This window comes from Colletotrichum truncatum, assembly GCF_014235925.2.
Source record: "Colletotrichum truncatum strain CMES1059 chromosome Unknown Contig_0007, whole genome shotgun sequence".
NCBI lineage: Eukaryota > Fungi > Ascomycota > Sordariomycetes > Glomerellales > Glomerellaceae > Colletotrichum > Colletotrichum truncatum.
The window spans coordinates 2465756-2491153 of NW_027222404.1; the positions used below are offsets into that span (position 1 = coordinate 2465756).

At 52.9% G+C, this 25398-nt stretch overlaps 8 protein-coding genes across 8 annotated transcripts; 5 read left to right on the forward strand and 3 right to left on the reverse strand.

Annotated features, from left to right (window-relative positions):
* Positions 1-3547: 3547 nt before the first annotated feature.
* On the forward strand, positions 3548-6386 carry CTRU02_211095 (uncharacterized protein; the record flags this gene model as incomplete). Its single annotated transcript, XM_036720119.1, has 2 exons — positions 3548-4505; positions 4555-6386. 2 exons carry the CDS (start codon positions 3548-3550, stop codon positions 6384-6386), a joined length of 2790 nt encoding a protein of 929 aa, XP_036587862.1.
* A 1929-nt stretch (positions 6387-8315) lies between these two features.
* On the forward strand, positions 8316-8453 carry CTRU02_211096 (uncharacterized protein; the record flags this gene model as incomplete). The annotated part of the gene is made up of 1 exon (XM_036720120.1): positions 8316-8453. The coding sequence occupies one exon, from the start codon at positions 8316-8318 to the stop codon at positions 8451-8453; it is 138 nt and encodes a 45-aa protein (XP_036587863.1).
* A 169-nt stretch (positions 8454-8622) lies between these two features.
* CTRU02_211097 (uncharacterized protein) lies at positions 8623-8889 on the reverse strand (the record flags this gene model as incomplete). Its single annotated transcript, XM_036720121.1, has 1 exon — positions 8623-8889. One exon carries the CDS (start codon positions 8887-8889, stop codon positions 8623-8625), a length of 267 nt encoding a protein of 88 aa, XP_036587864.1.
* Positions 8890-9251: 362 nt separating this feature from the next.
* Positions 9252-10689, reverse strand: CTRU02_211098 (3-ketoacyl-CoA thiolase, peroxisomal 2; the record flags this gene model as incomplete). The annotated part of the gene is made up of 4 exons (XM_036720122.1): positions 9252-10050; positions 10116-10477; positions 10539-10618; positions 10683-10689. 4 exons carry the CDS (start codon positions 10687-10689, stop codon positions 9252-9254), a joined length of 1248 nt encoding a protein of 415 aa, XP_036587865.1.
* Positions 10690-11931: 1242 nt separating this feature from the next.
* CTRU02_211099 (2-nitropropane dioxygenase) lies at positions 11932-13109 on the reverse strand (the record flags this gene model as incomplete). The annotated part of the gene is made up of 3 exons (XM_036720123.1): positions 11932-12069; positions 12135-12946; positions 13067-13109. 3 exons carry the CDS (start codon positions 13107-13109, stop codon positions 11932-11934), a joined length of 993 nt encoding a protein of 330 aa, XP_036587866.1.
* A 6628-nt stretch (positions 13110-19737) lies between these two features.
* CTRU02_211100 (uncharacterized protein) lies at positions 19738-19959 on the forward strand (the record flags this gene model as incomplete). Its single annotated transcript, XM_036720124.1, has 1 exon — positions 19738-19959. The coding sequence occupies one exon, from the start codon at positions 19738-19740 to the stop codon at positions 19957-19959; it is 222 nt and encodes a 73-aa protein (XP_036587867.1).
* Positions 19960-20966: 1007 nt separating this feature from the next.
* CTRU02_211101 (uncharacterized protein) lies at positions 20967-21417 on the forward strand (the record flags this gene model as incomplete). The annotated part of the gene is made up of 3 exons (XM_036720125.1): positions 20967-21057; positions 21113-21172; positions 21242-21417. 3 exons carry the CDS (start codon positions 20967-20969, stop codon positions 21415-21417), a joined length of 327 nt encoding a protein of 108 aa, XP_036587868.1.
* A 2507-nt stretch (positions 21418-23924) lies between these two features.
* Positions 23925-25106, forward strand: CTRU02_211102 (mitochondrial 37S ribosomal protein uS7m; the record flags this gene model as incomplete). Its single annotated transcript, XM_036720126.1, has 3 exons — positions 23925-24140; positions 24217-24600; positions 24663-25106. The coding sequence occupies 3 exons, from the start codon at positions 23925-23927 to the stop codon at positions 25104-25106; spliced, it is 1044 nt and encodes a 347-aa protein (XP_036587869.1).
* Between the last annotated feature and the right edge of the window lie 292 nt (positions 25107-25398).

Genomic DNA, 25398 nt, shown 5'->3' on the forward strand with positions numbered 1-25398 from the left:
TTGTGGTGCTTCTCCCGTCTCTAGTTGACGGTTTGCGGAGGCAACGGAGCTTGAATCTGTCCACAGCTGCTTGTGATTGAAGCCTCCACAGGAATGCTGTCAGTCAGGCACTTAATGACGGAAGTTGCTACTAAACGGTGGCCTGTTGGTTGCGTACGGTACGGTGGGAGGGAGCCAAGACAGTGACAGCCACTCATCCGATACTGTTGGGACACCCCCTATCCAAAGCTGATGATTGTCACTTGAGAAAAAGCCAATGCATGGACAGTCAGGTGAGATTGCCCGGGACAGTAAAGCATTCGTAGGCCCAAAGTGTTCTAGAGTGATGGAAAATGCCGCCTCGAAAATGCCTCCTCGCTGCCCGCAAGCGCTCAGGCGCCCGTTGAAGAATGCTCACAAGCTGCCAGATATAGAAGTCCGAGAGGCAGTGCTGTCTGGACTATCGCGGATGCAGGTGAAGAGCCCGGAATCAACGGCGCCCGCAGTTGCAACCCGGGGGACGGGAAAATTCAATTAAATGGACCTCTTGTTACCGGTTGATGCGGTGAAGAACGAGTACACTACAGAGCAAGCACCTGGTTGGACAAGGAAAAAGGACCGTAGCAGCAATCACGAAGCCCCAAAGGTAGGTTGCGGTTGCAGAGTAGCAGGGGTGTGCAAAACGGCTCTTGCGTGCATACTTCGTGTAGGATTAATTCTGTTGTATCGAGATTCAAACGGACGAGACATCATGGCCTGGCCAGTTGCAAGCTCGGTGCGCTCTCAATGCAGAGCTTGCAGCATCTCGTGGTTTGGATGGTGGGGCTCGCTATTTGGGGGGAATTCTCGTCGCACTGTGAGTATCGAGTACAAGACTTGGAAAGCAATTGGCAGAGGCCCTGTACCGGGAGTACACGTCCCGGTTGAGTCTTCCGGTTCCTGGAAAAGATACTTGAAAGTGTACTTAGATTGGTACAGAGCTGTACCTGTGCTGACTACCCTGGCCTGGCGTCCTAGGGTGAGGTGGCCATGGTCAGCGGGTGACTTTTCGAACTTTTCTCAGTGGACAGTTTCGATTGGGACGTGGGCGGGCTCGACCTTGGACCAGGCAACGCCCTGTGGAGCTCCCGTCCACTGTGACCCGGCGGACCTCTCCACTGTGGAGGGGGACCAGCGAGTGCCTGTGAAAGGCCCATGCCGAACGCACAAGCTGGAACTGGTCTTGTCTCGCCGAACTGGCTGCTTGTCCAGTATCCGTCAAGACTGAAGAGTCAATAATACGGTCCGGTCCCCAAGACGAGGGGTAGCCCAATATCAAAAGGGAAAGGGGAATAGAATAAGACCTGAAGATGGGGATGACGGATGCGCCTGGCTGATGCGCCAAGGTCCGCCTCACCGGTTGGAGGCTTGGGGTCAAAGGCAACACTGTGAAAGCGAAAATGAAGGTGAAAGACTCAAGGGCACCCCAGCGCCCTAACTGAATTTCCTTGACGCAGGTGACTCGGGATGGGTTTCGTTTCTGATTCTAGATTTTGACACTGACGCGAGCACACAAATGGGACGCCGAGCACGTTTGGTATGTTAACCTAGCGTAACTACTGACAGCTGATGGCCGAGGGAAATCTACTGTGCCTTTTGATTTGGATTTTTTCCCTCTCTGTCCCCCGTCTTTTGCTGCTATTTCTAGATCCTGCGTTGTGACCCCTGAAAGCGGACAGATGGACAGTTGGTTGACTAGTGTATGTTGCTTGCTGCCGTGCTCTGGCCCAATTGAGCCTCTTAGGATGCGCAGTTGTCAACGCATTTCGATCGATCGATGAACAGAGGTGGGATGATCGAGAGTTTTCCCGGCCAAATTCTTTCTCACTCTATCTTATTTTTTCTTTCTTGCCCTACTACTTAGTTGGGAACAGCCCAAGGAGTCAAGCACAACAACCTGACAATGAACGGGAAGGTAGATAGGAGATCGATAGCTAGCTTCCATGCTGCTGTCATATCAATTCCATAGCAACAGCATTGAACACACCTTCTAACCTCAGCTAGACCGCTGACTGTTCTTGTCTGGTCGGCCCCAGCCCATAATAACTAGTTTTTGTGTCGTGGGAAAGGGGAGGGGATTCCCCTGGCAGTTTAAGATACCGACGGCAGGTACACGTTCTTGCTCAAAGAAAGGTATGTGGTTTTGGTGGTTGGGAGGGTAGGTACCTACTTCCAAGGTTAATTGCGTACCTCCCTCCTCCTTCCCTTCTTCCCACCGTCTGCTGTATGATGTACTAGTGGGCTAAATGGCGGGGTACTGTGGATTCCCCAACCTGGATCATTCGCCTACAGTGCATCCCTCGAAGAATCTCACTGTATGACAATGACCACACACTTGCTGTATCGGTTCACTACACACCTCGTCGCTCCTGCAGCAACACGCAGTAGCCCAGCGCTGGCGCCTTCCTGCCGCAAAGCAAAGTACACGCCTCTACCTATCCTCTGTACCGGCATCGAGCATCCCTGTTTCTGTCCCCAGGGAATACGTAGCTCGTGACTGGTTGAATGGCGGCAACAGCACCGTCACCGAACCAGCTGGTTTCGTCAACCCAGAATATAAAAGTCGACGTCGTCGTAACTCTTTCTACCCTGCCTACCCCCTGGTTTTGATTGTCAAATTTGTTCAATGCCTTTACTCAGCCTGCAAATCAATTCTGCAAACATTTACCTCTTGCTCGTCACATTCAACGTGTTATTACAATAACATCAATTTCACCAGACAAGAAACCTAGCAGCTCCTGACTTCCCCTTATCCTTATCTCTACATACCTATAGCTGTAAGTGGTTCTCCCAAGAGCGCAGTCGTCATTCTCTCTGCCCTATTTTCTGTCCCCCCCCCCCCGCCCTGAGTAAGCTCTGCTCCGCCGATCTGGCTGGTTTCCCGTCCATCCCCTTCCTCCCCAAAGTGGTCGTCCAATACTTTGGTGTGCATTGTCAGCACACCATCACCACCAATGCAGCCTGTCCAGCTGTGAGGGAAAGCAGGCCCACCTGGTTGTTAGCCGGACCCAGCTATCACCACACAAGATTAGGAAGGGCAAGGCAATGCAATGCTGCAAGCCTCTTACCTGTACTTTATCGTGATACGACACCATCTTATCACAGAAAAGCACTTATCAACAATATTGAGCTAAAAACTCAAAAATGCTGTTGCCAGCAAATCCTCATTTTGTCACCTTTTGGTGCTCGTCTTTCTGCCCCCTCTTGCTTGCCAACTTACCTCGTCCTATCTTTCCAGCCGTTATCTTGCATTCAACCCGCCACCTTATTACCCGGGAACAGGGCGTCAAGATAAACGGACTGAGCGAGCCAGGCCAGGGGCTGTGATTTGTTTCCTGCTTTGATACACCGCCAGAACTACGTACTGATTGCAGCTTTCTGCGTCTTCCAGGCCCCATTACTACCTCCGAGTGGTTACCACATTTGATCGCTGCCGTCTCACCACCACCCGTAGCAAATTCCGACATCTCTCTATACCGTCAGCGATCGTTCCACTGTCTTCTACATTCCAAAAAACCACACAGACATCATGTCTACCGCTTCAGTACAACCGCCCGTCATCCCTCCCAGACCCTCTAGGAGTCAGGATAAGGAGGAGAACACGAATACCTCTTCCCTGCCCCATATTCCTCCCCGTCCTATTAAGCGCTTCGAACGCTCCATCTCCCCGAACCCCGATCGTTTCGCTCCCTCGCCTTTGAATGAGAGCCCATTCTCTAAGAGCCCTAAGGCTACCCGCTCCTCTCCAGGCAATGCGTTCCTATCCTCAGAACCTATCCACCGCCCCGGCAGCGTGGCTATGCCCTCTGTCGGCGAGGAGGGTAACGAGTACGATGTGGTTAACGAGGAACTGACCAAGTCTCCGCCTCGGGCCCCTTCCTCCCCCGAGCACACCCGCTTTGCCGCCGAAGACCTCAAGCTTCACGCCCCTAAGCCTACTATGCCGGCTCAGAGCGCCAAGCAGAGAGTCCAGGCTGTCACTCGTACAGACTCGGATAGAGCGGCCTCGTTTGGCATTGGCAAGCCCAGCAGTGACGAGACGAGACCTAGCAGTCTTAGGAAGAAAGCGAGCTCCAGTCAAATGTCTCAAAAATCCGAGAGCGTCTTTGGTGAGGATGAGCAGGGTATTCCAGAGATTGGCCAGCGCGTGCCGATGAACCCCAATCTCGGCGATGTACAGGCTCCTTCTCCGGCACCTGGCTCTGGTGCTGCACCCGAGAGTCTGAGGTCCGGAACTCCTCGCCACCACTCTCGTAAGCATAGCTCGCGCGGCTTCAACGAGCTTCCCCCGGGTAGCTACGGTCTTCATGGTCACAGCTCGGCTCTTCCTACGGACAAGTTTGAGAAGGCCTGGTATGACAAGCATCCTGATACCTTGAAGAAAGATTGCTCCACTCTGCTTCATGACCGCCAGAACGACTATGCCATGAGCAGTACGGAGCTCAACAAGATCGTTCACGACACTCATAGCCGAGGCTCTGGAATGGGTAAGCTCTTAATAATTTTTAGGCAAGGTGCAGTGGCTAACCCGCACAGGTACATCCGCTGAATATGCTGGCACTCCAAGCGAGGAGGTTGGATATCACGCCTCCGAGGAATACACCTCGCGCATATCATCACCGCGCCCGCCTTCGAAGTCTCCCGAGCTCCAACGCATCAAGTCTCCTTTAAGCCCCCTCCGGGACTCTCATCCTGACATTGCCATCTCTTCGCCGGAAAACGCCGTCAGTGAAGACGGCACTGTTCATGTGGACGAGTCCCACAACCGCCGTAGAAGCTTCGTTTCTTACGATCCTGGCCATGAGTCCAAATACAACGCGCCTATTTTGGCGGAGGATGAACGAGAGAAAGATGTTCACCCGTATGATTTGCACCCGGCAGTCGAGCCCCCACCTGAGCGCTCCGGCAGTGCTTTTGAGATTGAGAAGGCCCCGAGCCGGTCCACTAGTCGACCCACCAGCATTTACAACAACCACTCACAAACAGAGCTGGCATCCACTCCCCTTGAGGATGTTGAAGAGTACGAGCCGCTGTTCCCCGAGGAGGGAAAGGAGGGCAAGAGTGCCGATTCCGAGGCAAGCAATTGGAAGCCCCGTCACAAGTTCCCGAGCAAGGATGTCTGGGAAGACGCGCCCGACAGTGTGAACTACACCGCCGAAGTATCGACACCCGAGCCAGCAGAAAACGAGCGTCCATCCTCTCGACGTCGGTCCGAGCCTCGCACGGAAACTCCTGCCCACATGTTTGCTCGCAAACAAGAGGAGCTCGCTGAGCAGGAGGCTCGCGGTCTGGACACCAAGGAGAAGAAGCCCCTCCCTCTCGCATTGCAACAAACTAAGGAGGAAGGAGCTCGCCCAGGCATGACCAACCGTTTCCCTAGTCGCGATGTCTGGGAAGACACTCCGGAGAGCTTATTGCACGAGGCTGTTGTCGACACCCCCGAACCCACCGACGAGGCTTCTACCGACAAGCCCCAGATCCCAGCTCGTCCCCAGAAGAAGGGATCAGAATCGAGCTCAGCTGCGGAACGACCTGCTATCCCTGACCGACCGAGGCCGAAACAAACATCTAGTGACGATAAAATAAAGCCCGCTGTATCAGACAAGCCGAAGCCGCAGATTCCTGCTCGCCCTACTAAGACTCTCCCTTCCGGCGTTGACTCGAAGGAGCAAGATGCGGTTCCTAAACAAAAGCCCGCCGTTCCCGCCAGACCTGTTGGTGGTAAGATCGCAGCCCTCCAGGCTGGCTTCATGTCGGATTTAAACAAACGTCTTCAGCTTGGCCCCCAGGCTCCGAAGAAAGAGGAGCCACCTGCTGCGGACATGGTTGAGGAGAAGGAGAAGGCACCGCTGGCTGACGCGCGCAAGGGACGCGCTCGTGGTCCCCAACGTAGGGCTCCCGCCAAGAGTCCGGCGCCTGTCACGGAGGCCAAATCCTCAGGGCCTACATTGTCATTTTCTCCTCTTAGGATATGCTGGAGCATCGGCGATAATGGCGTCCTTGAGGTCGATGATGACTCAAAGCCTGAATCCACCAAGGAGATTGTGCCTGAGGCCGAGAGCGCACCTTCAGAAACCGAAAAGGAAGTTGGCTCGGTCGCAACAGAACCCGCTGAGGTTGGTCAAAAGACAGAAGCTCCGACCCAGGCGGAGGAGTCGATCGCCAACGAACCAGCTGAAGAGAGAGTCGAAGCTAAAACTGAGGCACCGGTAGAGGATGTCACTGAGACAGATACTCCCCACAAAGAGGAGGTTAAAACACTGGCCGCTAACATGGCTGGTGAGACAGTGGTTGAGGCTGCAGTCGAAGAAAAGAAGGACAATGTGGAGCCTGTTGCTGTTAAGCAAACAGGTGGCGAAGAAGCATAGAGGACGTGGTTCTCGCGACATGAGTGAGTCCCGGTCATATGGTAAGAGGCGGAGAAAAATACTAGACAGTCTGTTTGGTACATGGTTTCATGTCATTGGCCTGATGGTTTTCGGTTCATCCAACTTATATTTTTACGTTCTCTAACTTGGCCACATGGCTTTGCAGCGTTCTGTTGAATAGGTAGCAATCTGATAATGCGTTCTGTTGTCTCTTTCTTGGGGAAGGACAGCGTGCCGCCCCAATGCGTCGGCTTGTGGATGTTGTCAACAGCCTGGTGCCTAATCCTTTACATGAAAGTTGGGGTTGCCCGTGCCATGCTAACGGGGGCATTTACTAATCACCTCACTAACCACGAGCGACCCTGAGCAGCCGTTGCAGAGCCAATATGCTAGGTGTTGTTAAACCTGCTGCGAGTGAGGTGAGTTGGGCGTGAAGGTTGCTTTACAATTCTACGACGGACTTCTGCTTTGCTTAGGACAAAGGCTGGTCTAACCCTAGGTGGGATAAGGTGAAGTGTTTGAAAAGTAGATTCGTAGTGGCCAAAGCTTACTGACTGACAGATATACATGGGCGGATGTAAGCAAAGAAATAGTAGATGGGTTTTGAGAATCGTGTATGAATAATACTTAGTTCTATTGACAGCAATCGCTGAAAGCTTTCCGCTCTCCCAGCGAGGTAAAGACTTGAACAAACCTATTGAGTTCTTTGACGAAACTTGTTCTTAAAAATTATACGCCAATCAACTTAGATCCCTTCAAGCTGTGGCAGGGGTCCTTCTCCCACACGAATGGGTCGCATTCCCACTTTCCGATGCGGAAGTTGAGTCGAGTTCACGATGTTTTGGGACCTACAGTCGTAGCACGCCACACAGAAGTCAAGAACTACGGATGTTAGGTAAAGGACTGGGACAAAAAAGATCTTTGCCTAAAGAAAAAAGAAATGTGTTTAGAAGATGTTCTCCACAACCTGAATCGAACAGGTGACCTTTCGATCATCTTGGGTGATAACCATTACAGTCGAACGTGATGAACCAACTACACCATGCGGAGATACTCAATTTTGGACAACATGATGCTCATGTCGGCTTGCGGATCGAGAGATCCGTCGTGGGGCGCCCAGGGAGGGGTTGCCGAAGTGAGGATAGCTTTGCGGGATATGACGGTGGGTAGTTGTGGGCTTCTGAGAAGAGTGAATAGGGAAGACTGGGACTTGGGTTGGGCATTCAAGCTAACGAGCCTGAGGTATGACTACTGCTCTTCATTATCTTCTGTCTCTGGGGAGAGAGACGGAGAATAAGAGGTGGAAGGGACTCTGGCAGGAGAACGTGAGGCCATAAGCCGGCAGGAGACCAGAGCCAAAGGTCTTGAGCTTATCACAACATGTCACGGAAGGAGACGTTTAGCTGTGTATCTTTACCTGAAAAGAAAAGTACTTCCAGGAGAGATCGTTTAAGTGGCCTCTTCTTCCAGAAAGGGTCGAGCGCCTAGAAGAATAACCAAAATGATATTGACACCTGTGTTATTAACGTAAAATCTACAGTGGGAATATAATCAAGCATTATGCAAGTAGAACGGCGCTACATGGACAGCACAAGTTGAGAGGAGAAAATAATGGCTTAAGAGAAGAGGGAAAACTGTATTACTGATCCAAAAATCAAAAGAATTGATTTCGCCCGGACTTGAACCGGAGACCTTCAGTGTGTTAGACTGACGTGATAACCAACTACACCACGAAACCATTTGTTGTTGACATCCCTGGCCAAAATTGAAAATATTATCCCTTTCTGTGCAGAGTGGTGGCATGCGTCTTGCAGGGCTCACTGATATGGAGACATCCATTTGACTGGAAAACCAGTCTCTAACTCTAGGGTCCAAGTTAATGGCTCTCCTAGAGCAAGTTTTGTCCATTGATTCTTCCTTTTTTCTTCCATGAAGCGGTTCCTACCTCAACCATCGACCCCACCTTCCCAACCGTATCACAAATTCTCATCTGCACTTTCCCATCTCATGGTGGGGCCAAAAGAAGAAGAAAAAAAAAACAGCAGCGACGGCCCCACCAAACCCTGAGGCGCCGGGACCCCTTCGAGAGCAGGTATAAAGTCTCGTCCGCCCAGCGCAGCTTTCGAACTTTTCTCTTTTTCTTCTTCATGTCGACAATACTTCAGTATGTGCCCACCCCCCTTACTTGTGATCTCGCGCAAGCGTCATCACAGCTGGCGTATCAGCAGCAGAATCGTTAACCACTTTCAACAGGAGAATCATTTCTATAGTATTCGACCCTCTCTTGGTTCCCTAAAGGAGCCACAGATCCCACCCTGGTTGATGAGTTATATCCTCGACGCCCTAGAGTGAAGAACTCTGGTTGCTCTCGACCTCTCCGCAAGGAGGGCGGATACTCCATTTGGAGTATCTGTATAGAGAGCGGTGATGATCTCGTCCCCTGTTGCGGTCTTGCCTTCGGGCGCGCGGCTGGGGTGGGTGTCGATGGACGTCTGACAGGCATGTTTTAACTTTTTTCATTGCGCGCTAGAGCTTGACTTTAGTCGTGAAGAAGATTGTACGGAGTGGAGAGCTTCATCTTTTAAATGGATGGCTAGCTCTCCCATGGGAGGTTATCTAGGCTACGCAAGCCTCGTATAGTGGGTCGTTACCGGCCATTTCATTGTAAAGAAGTGAAGGAAAAAGAGAAAAGTCAGCTACGACATACAGCAAGCACGAGTGGAAACGAAAGAACAAGCTAGTCAAATGTCATAGACCATCGTTATCATGCGCCTAAGCCTAAATCCAGAACCATTCTGTTGATATACAACCAGGCCCAAATGCTGTAACTAAAATACATAACCCGTCCACTGGAAGATTTTAAAATTACTCGGCAACCCAGACGGCGCTCATGCCCATACCGGTACCGATACACATGGATGTGTTGCCAATCTTCTTGCCTGTCCTCTTAAGCTCGTACAGCAGCGTGGAGATCTGTCTCGCGCCTGTGCAGCCCAGGGGGTGGCCAAAGGCAATAGCGCCGCCCTTGGGGTTGACCTTCTCAAACGGAATGCCGAGCTGCTCGGCACTCCACAGGCACTGTGAAGCGAAAGCCTCGTTGATCTCGTAAATGTCAACGTCCTCAGTGGCGATACCAGCCTTCTCGTTGGCCTTGGGAATGGCCTTGGCGGGACCCTGGCCCATCAACAGGGGCGGGAGGCCAACGATGGCGGCCGACACGAACTTGCCGAGGATGGGCTGTCCAAGGCGCTCAGCAGTCGAACGCTTCATGAAGAGAACGGCAGCAGCACCATCGGAAACCTGCGAGGCGTTGCCGGCGTGGATGCTGCCATCCTTTGCGAAGGCGGGCTTGATCTTGGCCAGGGACTCGGCGGTTACTCCAGGGCGAACACCGTCGTCCTTGGCGACTGTAATCTCCTTGGTCTCACCAGACTTGGGGTCCTCAAACTTGACCTTGAGAGGGGCAATCTCCTGGTCGAAGAGGCCCTCCTGCTGGGCCTTGGCAGCCTTAGCATAGGAGGAGGCGGCGAAAGCATCCTGCTTAGCGCGGGGGATCTTGAGATCACGAGCCATGTCCTCGGAGAGGACTCCCATGGGAACCTTGCAGTTTGCGGCCTCGGGGAAGTTCTCAAGGAGGTCGGAGAATTCGGAGACGGCACCGGGGCTAGACGGCGTCAAGTTAGTGTTCTGTCGCTGTGTGCTGGCGTGGAATGGAGGGGAAGATCATACCCGTATTGCGTAGACATGCTCTCGACGCCAGCGCCAATACCAATCTCGATCATGCCCGTCTTGATCTGGTTTATGACGTCGACGCAGGCCTGCAGACCGGAAGAGCACTGGCGGTTGAGGGTACGGACGGCAGTGGTCTGGGGGAAGCCGGCAACGAGGGCGGCGGCGCGCATCTCGGTAGCACCGCCACCGGGAGCCAGGACAGTGCCGACGGCGATATCCTCGACGAGGCTGGGATCGATCTTGGAGCGGTCGAGGAGGGCCTTGAAGGCGCCAGCCATCAGGTCGGCGGCCTGGGTGTCCTTGAAGCCACCCTTGCCACCTTTTGTGAAGGCAGTGCGGAGGGCTGCAGTGACGACAACCTGGGAAGAAACACGCTGTTAGATATGGCCGAGAGGAGATGCCGAGGTCGGGAGAGCTTACATCGTCAGGGTTCTTCTGGAGAATCTTCTGCTTGTTGTTGCCAGTGACCTGGCCGCCAATTTGAGTCAATCTCTCAAGGGCTGTTGACAGGCGATGATTAGCAACAAGAAGCCAGGTTTCGAGAGTCAATGACGGGCTACTCACCACCCATTTTGGTAGATATAAAGTTTTGGAGTTATATGAAGAATAGAGAAAACAAAAAGAGTTGGAGATTTGACAGTGTGCCTACGGGAGGAGTGGAAGGGATAAGTGTATTGATATGAAGAGAACACAACAGGCGGCAGGACAGTGAGATCAGGTTCGGATCTAAGATGGCAAATGAGCCTCGGATGTTAAGAAACGGAAACTGACAAAGAGCCGCGATGTGCAGTCCATCCCCCATGAGAAATAGCGGGTGCTTTGGCGACTGGGGGGTAACCGGGCGCTGATGTCAGCTGGGGTATTCGAGTCCGGCCGAGGCATTCCAGAACTCACACCGCATTGGTGCGAAACTTGGGAGACCCGCCCGCGCTAGCAAGCTTTCACATGCCACTGTCCACTGTTTCTGCTGGGCTGGTTGCTGCAGAGCTCCACGCTTTGCCTCCGCCTCCCCCGTACATGGTACGTCCTGCCAGGGCCGCCCGCCGCCGGTTTTGTTGCGGGGGAAGCAGCAGCGTCAACTGTAGCGAGACCGTCATTGGATCCGTCAGCTGGTTTCGCTGAAGGAACACTCTGCCGAGACACTGGCAGCGCCCCCAAATGTCAATGGGTTTGCGTCACAAGCATCTGCAGCTGATGTTCAATTCGCCTGTTTTATTCTTTTCTATTCGTCACGAGACCCTCTCACCGTGAGGTCTGACATTCCCCACGAGATCTTGAGTTTACCCATACTTTGGGTGTTGATTATAATAACAGAGAAAGGTGATTAGTCAAATCCTAAGAATGAGCTGGGGCTGCACTGAAGCTCCAAGATGTAATTCAAAACCATGGACAAAGTGCTTTGTCTTCCAAAAAGTGGAACACGTGTTTGCTTGGCTTGAAGAATTGTCAGACCCGTGTATGGGGTTACCCCGTGTTCTTCCTTTTTTTTTTTCTTTTTTTTTCACAAATTTCCATGTGAAGATGCACCGCGAGTCAATCATATGAAAACCACCAATAGGATGAGCTCGAGTCTGCCAATGTAGCCGTCGAGGTACCAGAAAGGGCAGACTTGACCATATCAAAATATTTAATGGAAGAGATTCAGTTGCGTATCGTTCTTGAATCGTCGAGGAAGGTTTACTGCGAAAAGTTAAAATATCTAGAAGAAAGGAGAAAAAAAGAAGAACAATGACGTGGTCAAGTTCCAGAATTATCATGAGCATAATACAGGACATCGTTCTACATATTTCTACCTCATAATCACAAGCAACCTCTACAGCTTCGCCGATGGCTTGATAAGCGATAGCCTTTCCTTCAACGCCGCCTCCGCCTCCGCCTCTATCCTGGGCACAAGGTCCTTAACTGAAGGGATATCGTGGATCAAACCAATGACCTGACCAGCTGTCCAGACCTGTTTTTCAAATGTTAGCAAGGCCGTAATGATGCTCCTCGAATGCGAATGCGGATATTACTCACGCCGTAGTCCGGATCACCCGTGATGAATACCTCCTTCCCGCGCTTTCCACTAACCAGAGGCGCAATCTCGGAGAACTCGCCCGAGGTGCTCTCCAGCTCAACCTTGAGCGCCTCCTCGGTAACCTTGTTTCGGTACAATCGCGTCGTGTTCCTCCATCTTCTGAGAAGAAGCGCCGTGTCCGTCTCTTGAGCCTTGACGATCTCCTCTTTAATCTTGTGGTGTATCGGCGCCTCGAGCGTGCACATGAAGCGCGTGCCCATGTTGATGCCGCAAGCGCCCAGACACAGCGCCGCCGCGAGGCCCTGGCCATCGGCGAAACCACCGCTAGCGATGAAGGGTACCTTGAGCGACTGCCTCGCGCGAGAGAGCAGGATGAAGTTGGTGATGTCCGACTCGCCGACGTGGCCGGCGCACTCGAAGCCGTCGATGCTGAGGAAGTCGACGCCCAGCTTCACGGCGCTCTGCGCATGGCGGATGGTAGTGCACTTGTGGAGGATGGTGACACCGGCGGCCTTGAGCTGCTTGATGACGGGGCCCGGCGAGTTGCCGGCCGTCTCGACGATCTTGACGCCCTCGTCAATGACGACCTGGGCATAGGCGGCATAGTCCGGGGGCACGAGGGCGGGGAGGAGGGTGATGTTGACGGCGAAGGGGCGGTTCGTGAGGGTCCTGCAGCGCTGGATCTCCTTACGCAGTTCTTCGGGTGTCGGGAAGATGAGGGCGGTGATGATGCCCAGGGCGCCGGCGTTGGAGACGGCTGAAGCAAGGTCGGCTGTGCCGACGTGCTGCATGCCTCCCTGGACGATGGGCACTGCCAACAACGAAGAAATCATGTCAGCGCAAACGGCTTCTCATCCAAGTGGTCCAGACGCATGGTGACGCTGTGGATGCGTTGTATATCCTGATCCGTCTCCCTCATCTTTTGACGTACCTTTGATACCCAACCGTCGGGTCAGCTCAGTGTCGAAGGGCATCTTGGCGTTGGGCAGGTAGCTTTGCACTCTAATGTGTTATCTTTGTGTAATCTGTAAACAACAGGCTCTAAGAATGCGCGAAGAAAAAAGACAACGTTCTACAATCTGTCTCGTCGATGTGGTGTAGAGAGCAGATTAAAACAATTGCAGCAGGAGAAGAAGCGCAACAACGCTGACGGCAGTCTAGCCGACTCGGTCCGGTAGTGGACAAGGACAATGCTCAGCCCCCGGTCTATAGCTTGTGGGGTACCGAGGTAACTCGGCCTCCACTGAATCCCCCGCGTCTCCAGGTCATTTTTTGATTAGGCGATTCTTGGGGGAATGGGGAACAGACGGTCGGTCGTCTCACATGGCATCTAAAATTCCGCCCACGGGGCTCTTTCCGCAAACATAAGCCTTCATCCCTGGACACCAGTTGACAGTTTGATATGCGGTAGGTTTTCTGACAGACACAGAGAATGGTTGGGTCGCATTACAATCTTCATTAAGAAGACATATCGCAGCTTGTTTCTTATTTTTTCGCACTCTCTTGACACCTCATTCAGTCGTGACAGTGCTGATGCTGTATACACTCCCCTCCTTCACCGGTCAACATTCAATCCGAAGGCCTCAGGCCGATCGCACACCCTCGGGTTTATTGATACCCGACTGCCAGTTGGCGAAGAACCTGTAGATTCGCCTCCCTCATTCATCTCCAATATGGCGGCTCTTTGAGGCTTTTTGGTGCCACGGCACCCTTTACGCGAATCCGACGTCAAGGGACGTCATTTTTGGCACTTGACCGCGATCTTCTGCGGCTCGTATCCTGCACAATAGTGTTGTCCGACTTGCAAGGTCGTCAGGCGGTTCTGGCCATCGACTGGGACTGGTCCGTGGTAGACCGGAACGGATGAGCCCTAAATAGAAGCCCAAGTGCAACCTGGAAGCGGCCAACTGGAGCCCGACATGTCCGTCATACGCGGGAGGCCCACCGCAGCGGGAACGGAGATTTCCAACAGGATACAGCCTTGACCTTTTGATCCGCTTGCGAATGACTTGCGTGGCGGCACCGGATTTGAGTGTAATTAACCCTGGAAAACTGCAGCGATCGCATGCCTCATACATACATCTTTATTAAGCAGGATGATTCTGGGGCTGTTTTGATCTCCACCTTGGCGATGGCGTTGGGCCTCTGGGGCTGGGTCTTGCTGCAGGTAATGTCAACATCCCGAAGACTTTCGCCATCGATACGATAACGATGGAATTGGTCCTTGCTTTTTTCAGCTGCACATTGCCTTCCTTGTCAATTTAACCTGGCCTTGGCAGCTTCATCATAAGCTTGCCCATGACGGTCTGCTGCTGGTCTTTCACTGGGTATCTTCATGGAAGGACGATGCGTTCTGTGGGAGCTCGTAGGGATAGAGCCCGAGCCCAGGCTGCAATTTCAAATTGGATACCGTAGACGAGTTCCGCGAGGTTCTCCTTCAGGCACCTCTTCTAATGTGAGCCTGCCTTGCGGATTTGAGGCTGAGGTTCCAAATTGTGAGGTCATCTACGGGACTTGTTCCAAAAGTCGGCATCATGATCCGCGTCAGCACCGAAACATAATAACAAACATGTCGATTGAATGGATGTACTAGACCTGCTGACACTCGGATGTTAGCCGGAATCGCCTCGGACATTTCCACGTCCCTGAGTCTCTAAACTTTGTGGGTTACCAAGTCATGCGAGGGCGATCGCTTATGAGCATCAGCTCGCTGGCAGCTTGCGGGCGATGGCATGCAGAGAAGAAGGACAACCCCACGTGGACCCAAAGCAGGGCATATACAAGCAGACAACTGTGGCCCGATAGATGATGTGGCAGACAGGGCCAAGCCGCGCAATTTTCTTCTGATTTCGACACGTAGCTCGCTCGATCATATGTAGGTGACCTGCGTAGCAACCTTACCTTGTCGAGCTGTGAAATCCTTGTTCCGGATGTCTTCATACGGCAATCCATCCACATTTCAGGCAGGGCCCTAACGAGACACAGGCGGGAGATGGGCATTTGACACCGGCTTCTTGCATCCAAACCGGTTTGGCGACCGTTGCTGCGTTGGCCGCCCGCCTTGCAGGGCGACGAAGGATTTGACAAGTAGCAGTGTGAGGCCGACTAAATGACTGGGGCTGCTTGTTTTGATCTTGAGGGCCTGCGGCAGTGCGTAGGCTCTTGTCTGGTGCTATCAATCGCGAGTCCTGCTAATAGGCTGCCTTGCGATAGTCTATGATGATGGTGGACAAGTCGGGGAGGTTCGGATATGCAGGTTCCGCCGAGACAAGCAGAAATCTTGCAGAAACAACTCCCCCGTCTCTGGTCGTTGATCATCGAGGTCACGTCCTGCGATGACAGACCTCTCAGTATTCGTTTTGGTGCAACCATGCCTGTTGGCAAAACCCCATCTGTGCCAGGTAAGGCAAGCAGGATAGAAACATACAGAAAAAGAAATTGTGAAGCGTTGTTCGTTGTGGGAGCAACCTGGGTATCGAGTAGGAGATCTAGAATCACTCGATCTCGTGACTGAAGCAGCCAACGCGATGTTCCGCATCGTTAGCTCCGCTACTTGCGTGTAACCTGGGAAAAGAACCGGATCTCTCTATAGGCTGATGCAAGTCCCCAGGGCGGCGGGACTAAAGGAAAGCGGAGAGAATCGGAAGCGACTAGGGTCGTTGATTGTCTCTGACCGCTCCTCATCATAGTTCCGTCAATGTACGAAGGAAGGAGGAAGAGAGGTGAGCGGCAGATGTGGCGCTAAAAAGAGGTTGGGCACGGAGACGTGCCGTAGCTGCGGCAAGGGCTGAACTGTCAGGGCAGATGTCCATCGTTGCTACCCTCAGCAGTCTCCAATGGACTTACACGGATGGCAATGCCCAAGAACTCCCGACGCAACGTCCAAGCGTCGACATTGGTGCGATTGTTGGCCTTGGAAAAGGTCGTTAGGGACACGTCGGAGCGTCTGTCTTGGAACGAAGTACGGAGTAGCGGAGTAAGCGTAGTAGGGGGAAGCGAAGTGAAAAGGAGTCGGAAAGACTATGCGTGGTACATCCGGGGAACGTTGAACCTGATCCCGACGGGTTGGTCAAGAACGCAGTTCAACCAGATGAACCCTTGTTTTCGTTGCTCGCCCTCCTGCACTCCGTCTGCACTCTCAAGGTCCAACGCCCCCGTGTTTCTCTTCTTAGCCAGGGTCCGCCAAGGACGAACGCCGATCTATGAACAAACAACAGGGCGAGGGCGGATCGGTGCGGCCGAGTTGTTTAGGAGTCGCTGGGCCCTTCATGACACGATGCCCAGTAGCCATTCGTTTCTCAGACTCGCTACTAGTAGTTGACTGAAGATTGATTTGAATCCAATGTTCACAGTCATTCGCATACTTTGCAGACTTCCAGGATCATATCCGGCAGGCAATAGAGACGTCACATTTAAGTGTGGGCAGTGACGAACCAAGATCAAGAACAAGAATTGCATTTTTTTTTTCTTAGTCGATTTTGAGTTCACAGGGATAGTAGGGGCCAGAGAACTTCGTCTTACCCTGAACCCCTGATCAAGACTGCAGGGTATCCGTACTACCTACATACTATGGTACTACTGCTACGTACGACAATTATGTGGGATCCATTGTCTGGTATCCAAATCCGTAGAGGAAGAGACCCTTACCCTTGTCCCTTGTCTTAAGCCTTGCTGCCACCTGAGCACCTCCTGAAGTCTGGGATCGGAGAGGGCGATGATCATGGTATCCTTTTTTTTCATACTTGCCTTTTCTACTCCCTTCCTCTCTCCCCTAACAGGGGTTTCTTAGGACGGGAGCGCACTGTTACTGCAACCCGAAGCAAATGCTAAGCTGCCAGCCCAGCCCCCGCCTGCCCTGTGCTGGCTTTCCCCGACCTGTTCGTTCGTTTCGGCCGTCCTTGACGGAAGCCCAGAGCCACAGGCGCCCAATGCCCCCTGGCTAGTGATAACCTCATTGCATCAACGGCCTTACGGCGTACAGCTTTGATGGTTCACCGCATCATTCGTCACATTGTATTATGCCGATACTCAGGGCCTTTCCGGGTCTGAAGTCTTCCGTGCTTACCGTGGAGTCGCATCCCTCACCTCGGTTTCCACCAAAGGGAAAGTTTAACAAGCACAAAAGACGGTGAAGATGATGGAACTCCACGGAGCGGAGGATCATAGCTAGCCGGAAAGGAAAAGGGAAGGGAGAATAACAAAAGACGCCGTCAAAAGCTTCGCTTCGCTTCGGTGTGTACGGACTCTCGGTATAGTGTGTTTGCGGGCGTGGACTTACAGCACCGTGGCTTGTCGGTAGTGGGGAAGACATGGACAATGATGCTGAAGCCCAGAAGGGAAGACGGGAAAAAAAAAATACCACAGTATTTCACTGCCACTCTTGACCAGGGCATTTATCACCTCTCCACTTCGACCCTCCCTCATCGTTCAGAACAAAAGAGAATTCGATCACTCTAGTTGAGTTGTCAGTACTTGTATTTTTAATGTTCGAACCCACAAGATCAAATCAAATACACAAACGCCGCCCAGTTCCCCGGCTTCCCGGTTCCATTACCCCCCTTTTCCTATTCCCTTCGTTTCGGGGAAGCATGACGGTTCCTTAGTCTCGCAGGCTAAGAGGCTAGGGACCCCTCCGGCTGGGGCTCTTCTCATCCCCGATGCCACCAAGATGGGAGGGACCACCAGAGAGAGGGCCACAGAGGCCACCAAGGCCACCAATGCCACACCACAGACCAACTTGGACGGCTGCTGCAGGCTGTATCCGTACTTACGCAGCAGTAGTAGTATGCCTATACGCATGTACGAACAGCTGTGGCTCTGCCTTTCCGTACCTTAGTTGCATGCGAGCTGCGCTTGCACAAACCCACCGGCTGGTCGCCTGTCACTCTGGACGATCCCGTCCGTCCTCCACGACGTTGACGACGAACGGCAGCTTGGGAATGGTCAAGCCGAGTCCCTGATTTGGCCTAACCCTGAACCAGAGACGCGATTTGAGACCAGCCAAACCGCCGCACGTACCTTGCCTAACGAATCCCTTGCGAAAGATACTTTGCCGGACCCTGCCTTGGAACTCTCAGGTGTGCTTCACTGCGAGGTAAGACTTGGGAATTAAAAAAAACAACGGGTTTGAACAGAAAACACTGGCACAGCTAAGGGACAAACACGGCTGGTAACAGCAATACTACTTGCGTCGACAACAACTATGCCAAGTTGGATCCGCCCGCTTTCACAAACTCTTCATAATTTATCCATCAGACATAGGCATCAGCATCAGCAAGCAGTCCTGCTGATGTCAACAGCAGCAGAAGCATCAGCAGAAGTATCAGCAGCATCTGTAGCCTGGCCGCATCATTATCATACGCCCTGTCATACCTCAATACCACCAGGTATACGCCATACCATGCCATGCCATGCCCTGCTTGCCCTGCCCTGATCTTCTGTCTCACCCCACCCCAAGTGACGATTAAGAGCGAGTGCTGCCCGATCCCACCCCCTTTCCCTTTCTCCTCCCCCCTCGTGCTCTAAACCAATTCAGTATTGTTGTACATACATCACTTGCCTTTGCTTCCTTGCCCCCGCCCTTCCCTGCCGCATCGCATCGAATCGACGTGGCTCGACTGCCCTTTTTTTCCTCGCGCTTTCCCCGACCCGAAAGTGACATACTTCAACGTCAGTCCATCTCCGTAAGGATGGTCTCGATGAGGCCCAAACGTTCTTGACCGAGTTTCCTTCAACTGCCAGATTATGGAGGCGTCGCTATTGCACTGCCCAACCACCGGCTGCTAAGCGTAACCATCCTGGCCCGTTTCGCTTCACCGGCTGGCGGAGTTGATGCCGCCGCTGAGGGGCCCTGGCGTATTAGCCAGCCCAGCCTAGAGCTCCAAGTTGCCCTCTTCCTATCTGGTGCCCAGTGCTCAATCCGGCCCAGTGCCCATAGCTCTTCGCCCTTCTTCTTAGCTTGATTGCCCAATCGTCGTTGGCTTGTTGTCTGATGTCAATGCTATTATTGTCGTCAAAACCTTACCTTACATTGCCTTACCTCACGTTACCCACTGCCTGCAATCACAACCCCCGTACCTGATCTTCCTTACCTTACGTATGTACCGACCAAGGTGTCATGGCATGCCAGCCCCGACTTCAATTAGCCTGTGTTTGGTTGAGGCGTTGACTGCGTGGTCGTGGTGCCATCGCACCCCATCTCTCCAGCCTCGTCGCTTTCATACTCCCACTCCCTTCCCTTACTCTCGCCTGTCCGTTCATTCACGGGCGCTTCGGTTGCTCTTCCTCTCTCTCTCTCTCTATCTCTGTGTAGGGGTGTGTGCGTGCGTTCGTGCGTGTGTGTATGTATCTTTCTGCTGACTGCGAGCGTCAAGCCTCTTCGAAGCCGGAGCATCATGTAGCTTGTCAGACACGGTATCCGTATCTTGGTACACGGATACCTTGCTCACATCATGCCCTCAAGGATTCATGGCACGAATACATTCAGATTGCAACATACCCGTACATTCAGGCGCTGCCTGTATGTATCCGCCTTCCGTAACCTTCGTTTTCTCTCCCTTTCTCGGCTCGAGATTCCAGTTCTACCCCTGGTCAACTTGCACCATGCCTTTGCCCGCCGTTTTGCCTTTGCCTTCTCTCCTCCTCGTCTGCCCGCCCTCCATTCGCTTGTCCAGCCTGTCCGCCCTTTCGTCCCCCCAGTACTCCCATGTAGGGGCCCTTGTTTTTGCGGCTTGGAAACTCCCCAATCATTTCCCTCTCCCACCCCGACGGGTCGGCACTCCACGCCAGCTCTGTTTGGTCTTGATCCCCCCGAACGCCGAATAAGGGAGCGTGGTTAAGCCAATCCCCAATCAGCTGCTCGCTCAGAGATGCGGCCATCCCGCCTCCCTCCAGAAGTGTTCACCTTACCTACGACATATAGTTATTCAATCTTGTCTCAAGTATTCAAGCACATATTTCCCAGCTGCCTGTTCATCAACCCATGGACGCCGGCATCCATGTACCGGTTAACCACGCGGGGGTTCGACAGCTAGGATATGTCTCCGAGGGGGGGGGAGGGGGGGGTGAAAAAAGAAAAGAAAATGAAAGAAAAAATGTAAGAAAACGAAAGATACAGGGGGTTAAAATAATAAACCAAAAAAGATGACGCTAAGTATTCAAGTTTATCACGACGTTCTGCCGGCCCAGCCCAGTACCACACTCCCCACGTCTGGTATGGTCTGTGGTCTGGCATCAGACGAAGCAAAAGCACTCACACCCAAGTGGCACACCCCTCTCTTCCTCGCCGCCGCCGCCGCACCTGCTGTTCATCAGAGACAAGTACCAGGGCATGGAGAAAAAGAAACAACGCAGGAAACGACGCGGTCCTGCCCGTACCAAACCCAAACGGCATTGGGACGTGATGCTGTGTCTTTACTTCTTTGGATCATGTCCCTTTTCTCTCCTCTTCCTTTCCTTTTCTCTCCCCCACCTCTACATCTACCCATCCAAGATGCAGCATGCCGTAGGGTACCAGCCCAACTGATCCCTTACCCGCCGTCCCCGTCATCTACCATTTGTCGTGCAGACCTTTTCTGGCTTCTCAGGACAGCATCTAGCTAATCTTGTTCTGCCACATCATAATCTTTCCACCCAAATGGGAATATTCCCATCCTGTATCACGACTTGCCCGACCTGAGTATAAGAACTGCCGAGTGTCGCTGTAGATCTCCCCCTCTGGACATACAACGATTCTAACCGACTCAAACGCACACTCCAACATACTCTCTCTACCTTGACGACATACGACTTCCCTCGAAATTCAAACCTTTGTTGCTTCAACACCGCACTACATGTACTCCAACACTTCTTACTCGTCTACCGCGACCATGTCTGCCTCTTCCTACAACAGTCAGGCAGGGACCTGGCAGGAGCGTCTCGAAGGTATGGCACTACCCCCGTATACCACAGCATCTTGAAGCTAATGAATGGCTCGCAGACGCCTGCCGCGAAGCAAACATCCTGCCCCCGGTGTTCCAGATTGTTTCCGATCGTCGTGGTAAGCTTCACTGATCAATCACCTCACCCAGTTGCAGTCCATAAAACTAACGGCTGACTCCCGTCTTAGGTGGTCGCACCGCTTGGTCCAGTCGAGTTACTGTTCACGGACGCACCCTCTCTGCACGATTCTGGTACGACGGCAAGAACCTCAACAATGCGAAAGAAGACGCGGCCGAAATGGCCCTCAATTACCTCACCGGATCGAACCCCAGCTCCCCAGCCAATAGCAGAGGTGGCTGGTAATTCGAGGATGACGGCAAGAGAGCATGCTAGAAACACTATTATCCGACAACAAACGACACACGAGAGCGATCATCTTCGTCTGAGCGTCACACATTAACTCACGCCCCTTTTCCTAAACGAACTATTTCTTGCTTTCCTAATCCTTACTCGGCTGTTTACTTGTACGAATACACCTGGAGTTGGGATTGGGAAACACCGGCTATGGCCATACGGCAGATAGGGGGGCACAACGGATATCGGCGTACAACTACATTTCTACCAGCGTTCAATTGGAGCTCAGAACGGGAAAACAACTGGTGTTGATCTGGCTGGAAGAGACACGGCGCAAAATCCAATTTTTCATCAGGCCAATTAACGGGATTGGCGGGTGTGCTTGGCCTATTCCTACGCATCCTCATCAAGACTCAGACGCTTCCTTTTCTTTTCTTTTATTTTTTATTTATTTTATTCCGTGGAACAGAACATTGGAGAAGAAACTCCAGCACAAGACAGAACCTTGGCGAAACAGAACCGACAGGCAGTCGACGGTCATTAGGGCGATTGTTTATGACAGAGAGAGGGGCGCTATGAGGTTGCCCTTGTTCGTAATTTTTATTTGCAATTTGGAAATTTTGTTTTTCTTTCGGAGCGGCGTTATGAGGGAAAAGCAACCATGGAGGACAAGGGATAAGTGGGAAATGATCAAGGAAAAAGGTTCACATCGATTGAGTCGGCAGCCCTTTTGTAATGATTCCGGACATCTGAACACTATCAGCAGAGCGTTTCCTTTTTCCTCCAGTCCTTGATAGCGTTTGATGTCCACTCCCTCTCAATGTGACTGACCTGTGTACTCATTTCACCCTTCAGTATTGTTTTATCCAATTGTTCTCGCACAATAAAACTGGCTTAAGGACTCATGAAATAGCATCGGTCGTTTGCCATGACGGTATATTTTTCTAACGCGTCGTAGTGTCGAGAGTGACGGAGACGACGTGCCGATTGGCATGGGCAGGGCGAAGCAACCTCGGTCGCGTGTAGGCCATAGCTCAGTCTGATTTCCCCCACGATGAACGATGACATCTTCTGGTGCTACTATCACAAATGCAGGAGGTGGAAGCGGTGTCAGCGCAGTGGCCCACCCCTGCAAAAGAAAAAAAAAAGATGGAGCTAGGGAGTCTGCTAGTAACGGGGCGGCGGCAGATCCCATGCCCCCCCAGCCAGCCTGCCTGCCCAGTCCAGTCAGACAGTTCAGTCCAGCCAGCACGAACGTGGTACGAAAGAAAAGTGCTGAGTTGAATCAGCTGCTAGCTAAGCCAGTCTAGCGTCGGATAGAAGAGCACGCTGGGGATACATCCTCGGCTTAAGGGCAAGGGGTGGGATTGATTGAGTTGGGATAAGGGAAATGTTACAGAACGAAGCAGAGACAAGCAAGGTAATGGGTATGAATGGCGGCTGAATTACCCGGCCGTCATCATCTGCAGGAGTTTTTGAACACGACGTGCTGCAGCCGTGACAGCAGCAGCAGTCGATCACGCCGAAGACCTTTCGGTGATGTGACCCTTGCCTATTCGGTCAAGATGCAGCGAGGGAGGGGATTATGAGAGGAGCGATATGAGGGGTTGTCTTGTGGGTGTGGTGCGACAATGTGGGCGGGACTGTGATTGAGATAGGTCGATATTAATGAACGGTTTTTGTGACAGGATCGGGAAGCATTTGCTTGGTCTGCTTGGTTTGACAATTTGGGGGCCGCCGAATGGGCGAGGGCGAGGGCGGCGGAGGCGGTGGTAAGTTTCGCACACTCTTCACACATACCTACATGCGGATTGCTATCCAGGCAGCACATGCAAGTGATGAGCCATCAGATCAAGGGAGGAACATTCTCACACTCACACTCACATCCCCGGGGAGGAAGAAGCGGGGAAGGGATAAGACATGTGGTGTGGGATGAGAGCTGGTCGGTAGATATGAATGGTCGTTTTTAGGACAGGGTTTGATTCAAGCCGCGCGGAACTGTTCTCTAGAGCTGTCTTCTAGGGATAAGTGTCATGATTAGCGCGGTATCTCTGCAAGCCACTCGATGAACTTCAGTGCGGATGTGATGAAGACAAACTGACTGCAGCATCTCGGGAATCCAGATCGGACGTGGGCTGAGGCTCGCTTAGGTAATAAATAGACTCTGGGGTGGAGGACCAACGGAGACGGCGCGGGCCTGTCCCGACTTTGACAGGGGGACGACAAAATGGTCCAAGCTTTCTGCTCATCTGGAAAATCGGGGGTGGGAATTACCTTTCTTCCGCGGATCGACTCTGACCGGGGTGGACCGTGCAACCACCTCGACCAACTACAGTAGGTAAGCAAAGCTACATGAGTGGAGCGGCATTACCCGCGACTCAATAATTTTCGTGAACACGGATTCGCGGCGATACCGTCCCACGGAACGACGACTGTTAACGCCCCATTCCCCTTCCTGCCTCTCCTAACTGGCGGTCCTACTGCCCCTCGGCAATCCGAATATATTCAGAGCAGTCATGTCTCTGCGGCCGAGCTTTCGCAACGCCTGCCAGGCGCTTGCGCTGCGCTCCCGACCCTTGGCCCTTCGACAGGAGCCTTTCGCCTGGACTGCGCCGAGGCGAGGATATGCGGACGAATCCAGCCAGATCCCGCCGTTGAGGAAATCCAAAGCTGCCTCAGAGGTATCCAAGGCATCGGCGGCTGCCAATGCCCAGTCCTCAGCAGGAAAGCAGGTACGGGCACACGAGCACAAGCAAAGGCCAGCAATAAGGGTCCAGTCTGGGACAGAAAGCTAATAGGCAGCTACAGGCGGATGCGAACGAGGCGTGGTCAAAAATAGACGCCGCTGCTGCGAGAGAGGAGCTCGCATCGGCCGCGAGAGGACAAGCCGGACTCAAAGGTGGCCTCACCGAGGCCCAGGAAGAAGCGCTCTTCCGCGATGGCGCCATCCCTCCTACGCCTGCGAATGGCGACCCCCTTCGCCAGCTCGAGATTCTGGCTCAGGGCGGAATTGTTTCAGACCTCGAGGGAGCTAGCGAGTTGGATCTCCAGCCGGCGCCTGTTGGACACAAGTTCCCCTTGCCCAATCTCCCTCTCCCGCCGCAAAGCCACCTTAAGTCCCGGTATCACCCCGTGCTCGACCAAGTAACCAACCTGATGATGCGTGACGGAAAGAAGAGTTTGGCGCAAAGGGTAAGTTCATTTGCAGTAATGTCTAAACAAACGGAAGAAGGGCGCTAATCAGATGGGAATAGAACATGGCCATGGTCCTCAACTTTCTCCGAACCTCTCCTCCCCCGATCATCAACCCGCGATACCCACTGCTCCCCGGCGCGCCCCCGGCCGCCCATCTCCCACTCAACCCCGTGCTATACCTGACCCTTGCCATCGACTCGGTTGCACCCCTCGTCAAGATCCGCCGCATTGCCGGTGGTGCTGGTGGTGGTCGCCCCCTTGAGCTGCCCGCACCCCTGGCTGTGCGTCAGAGAAGACGTGCGGCGTTCCAGTGGATTCTGGACGTTGTTGAGAAGAAGCCTTCCAAGGGTTCTGGTCGGACGCAGTTCGCCCACCGGGTGGCCGAGGAGATCATCGCCGTTGTTGAGGGAAGGTCACCTGTGTGGGATAAGCGGTTGGCTTTGCACAAGCTGGGTACGGCCACCCGTGCCAACTTGACTGTCAAGCCGGTTAAGGCGCATTAAAGAGGTGCATGAATGGCGGAGAGCAAACAAAAAATAACCAATGTAGCAAAGTTGTATATTGTACTATATCATCCCAAACAAATGCAGAGCTCGAGAGGAGCTTTCTTGTCTTCAAGGTTCCGGTCAAGATAATGGAGTTTAATGGGCTAAATGCTAAGGCAGATCTCGGTAGTCTGTGGACCACCCTTACTTGAAGACGAGGGTATCACGCGCTTAGTGTGTATTCGAAGTAGGGTTCAGCGCGAGAGTACTTCGTTGTGGCAAAAGATGTTTTGTTGTTAGTATGGCCACA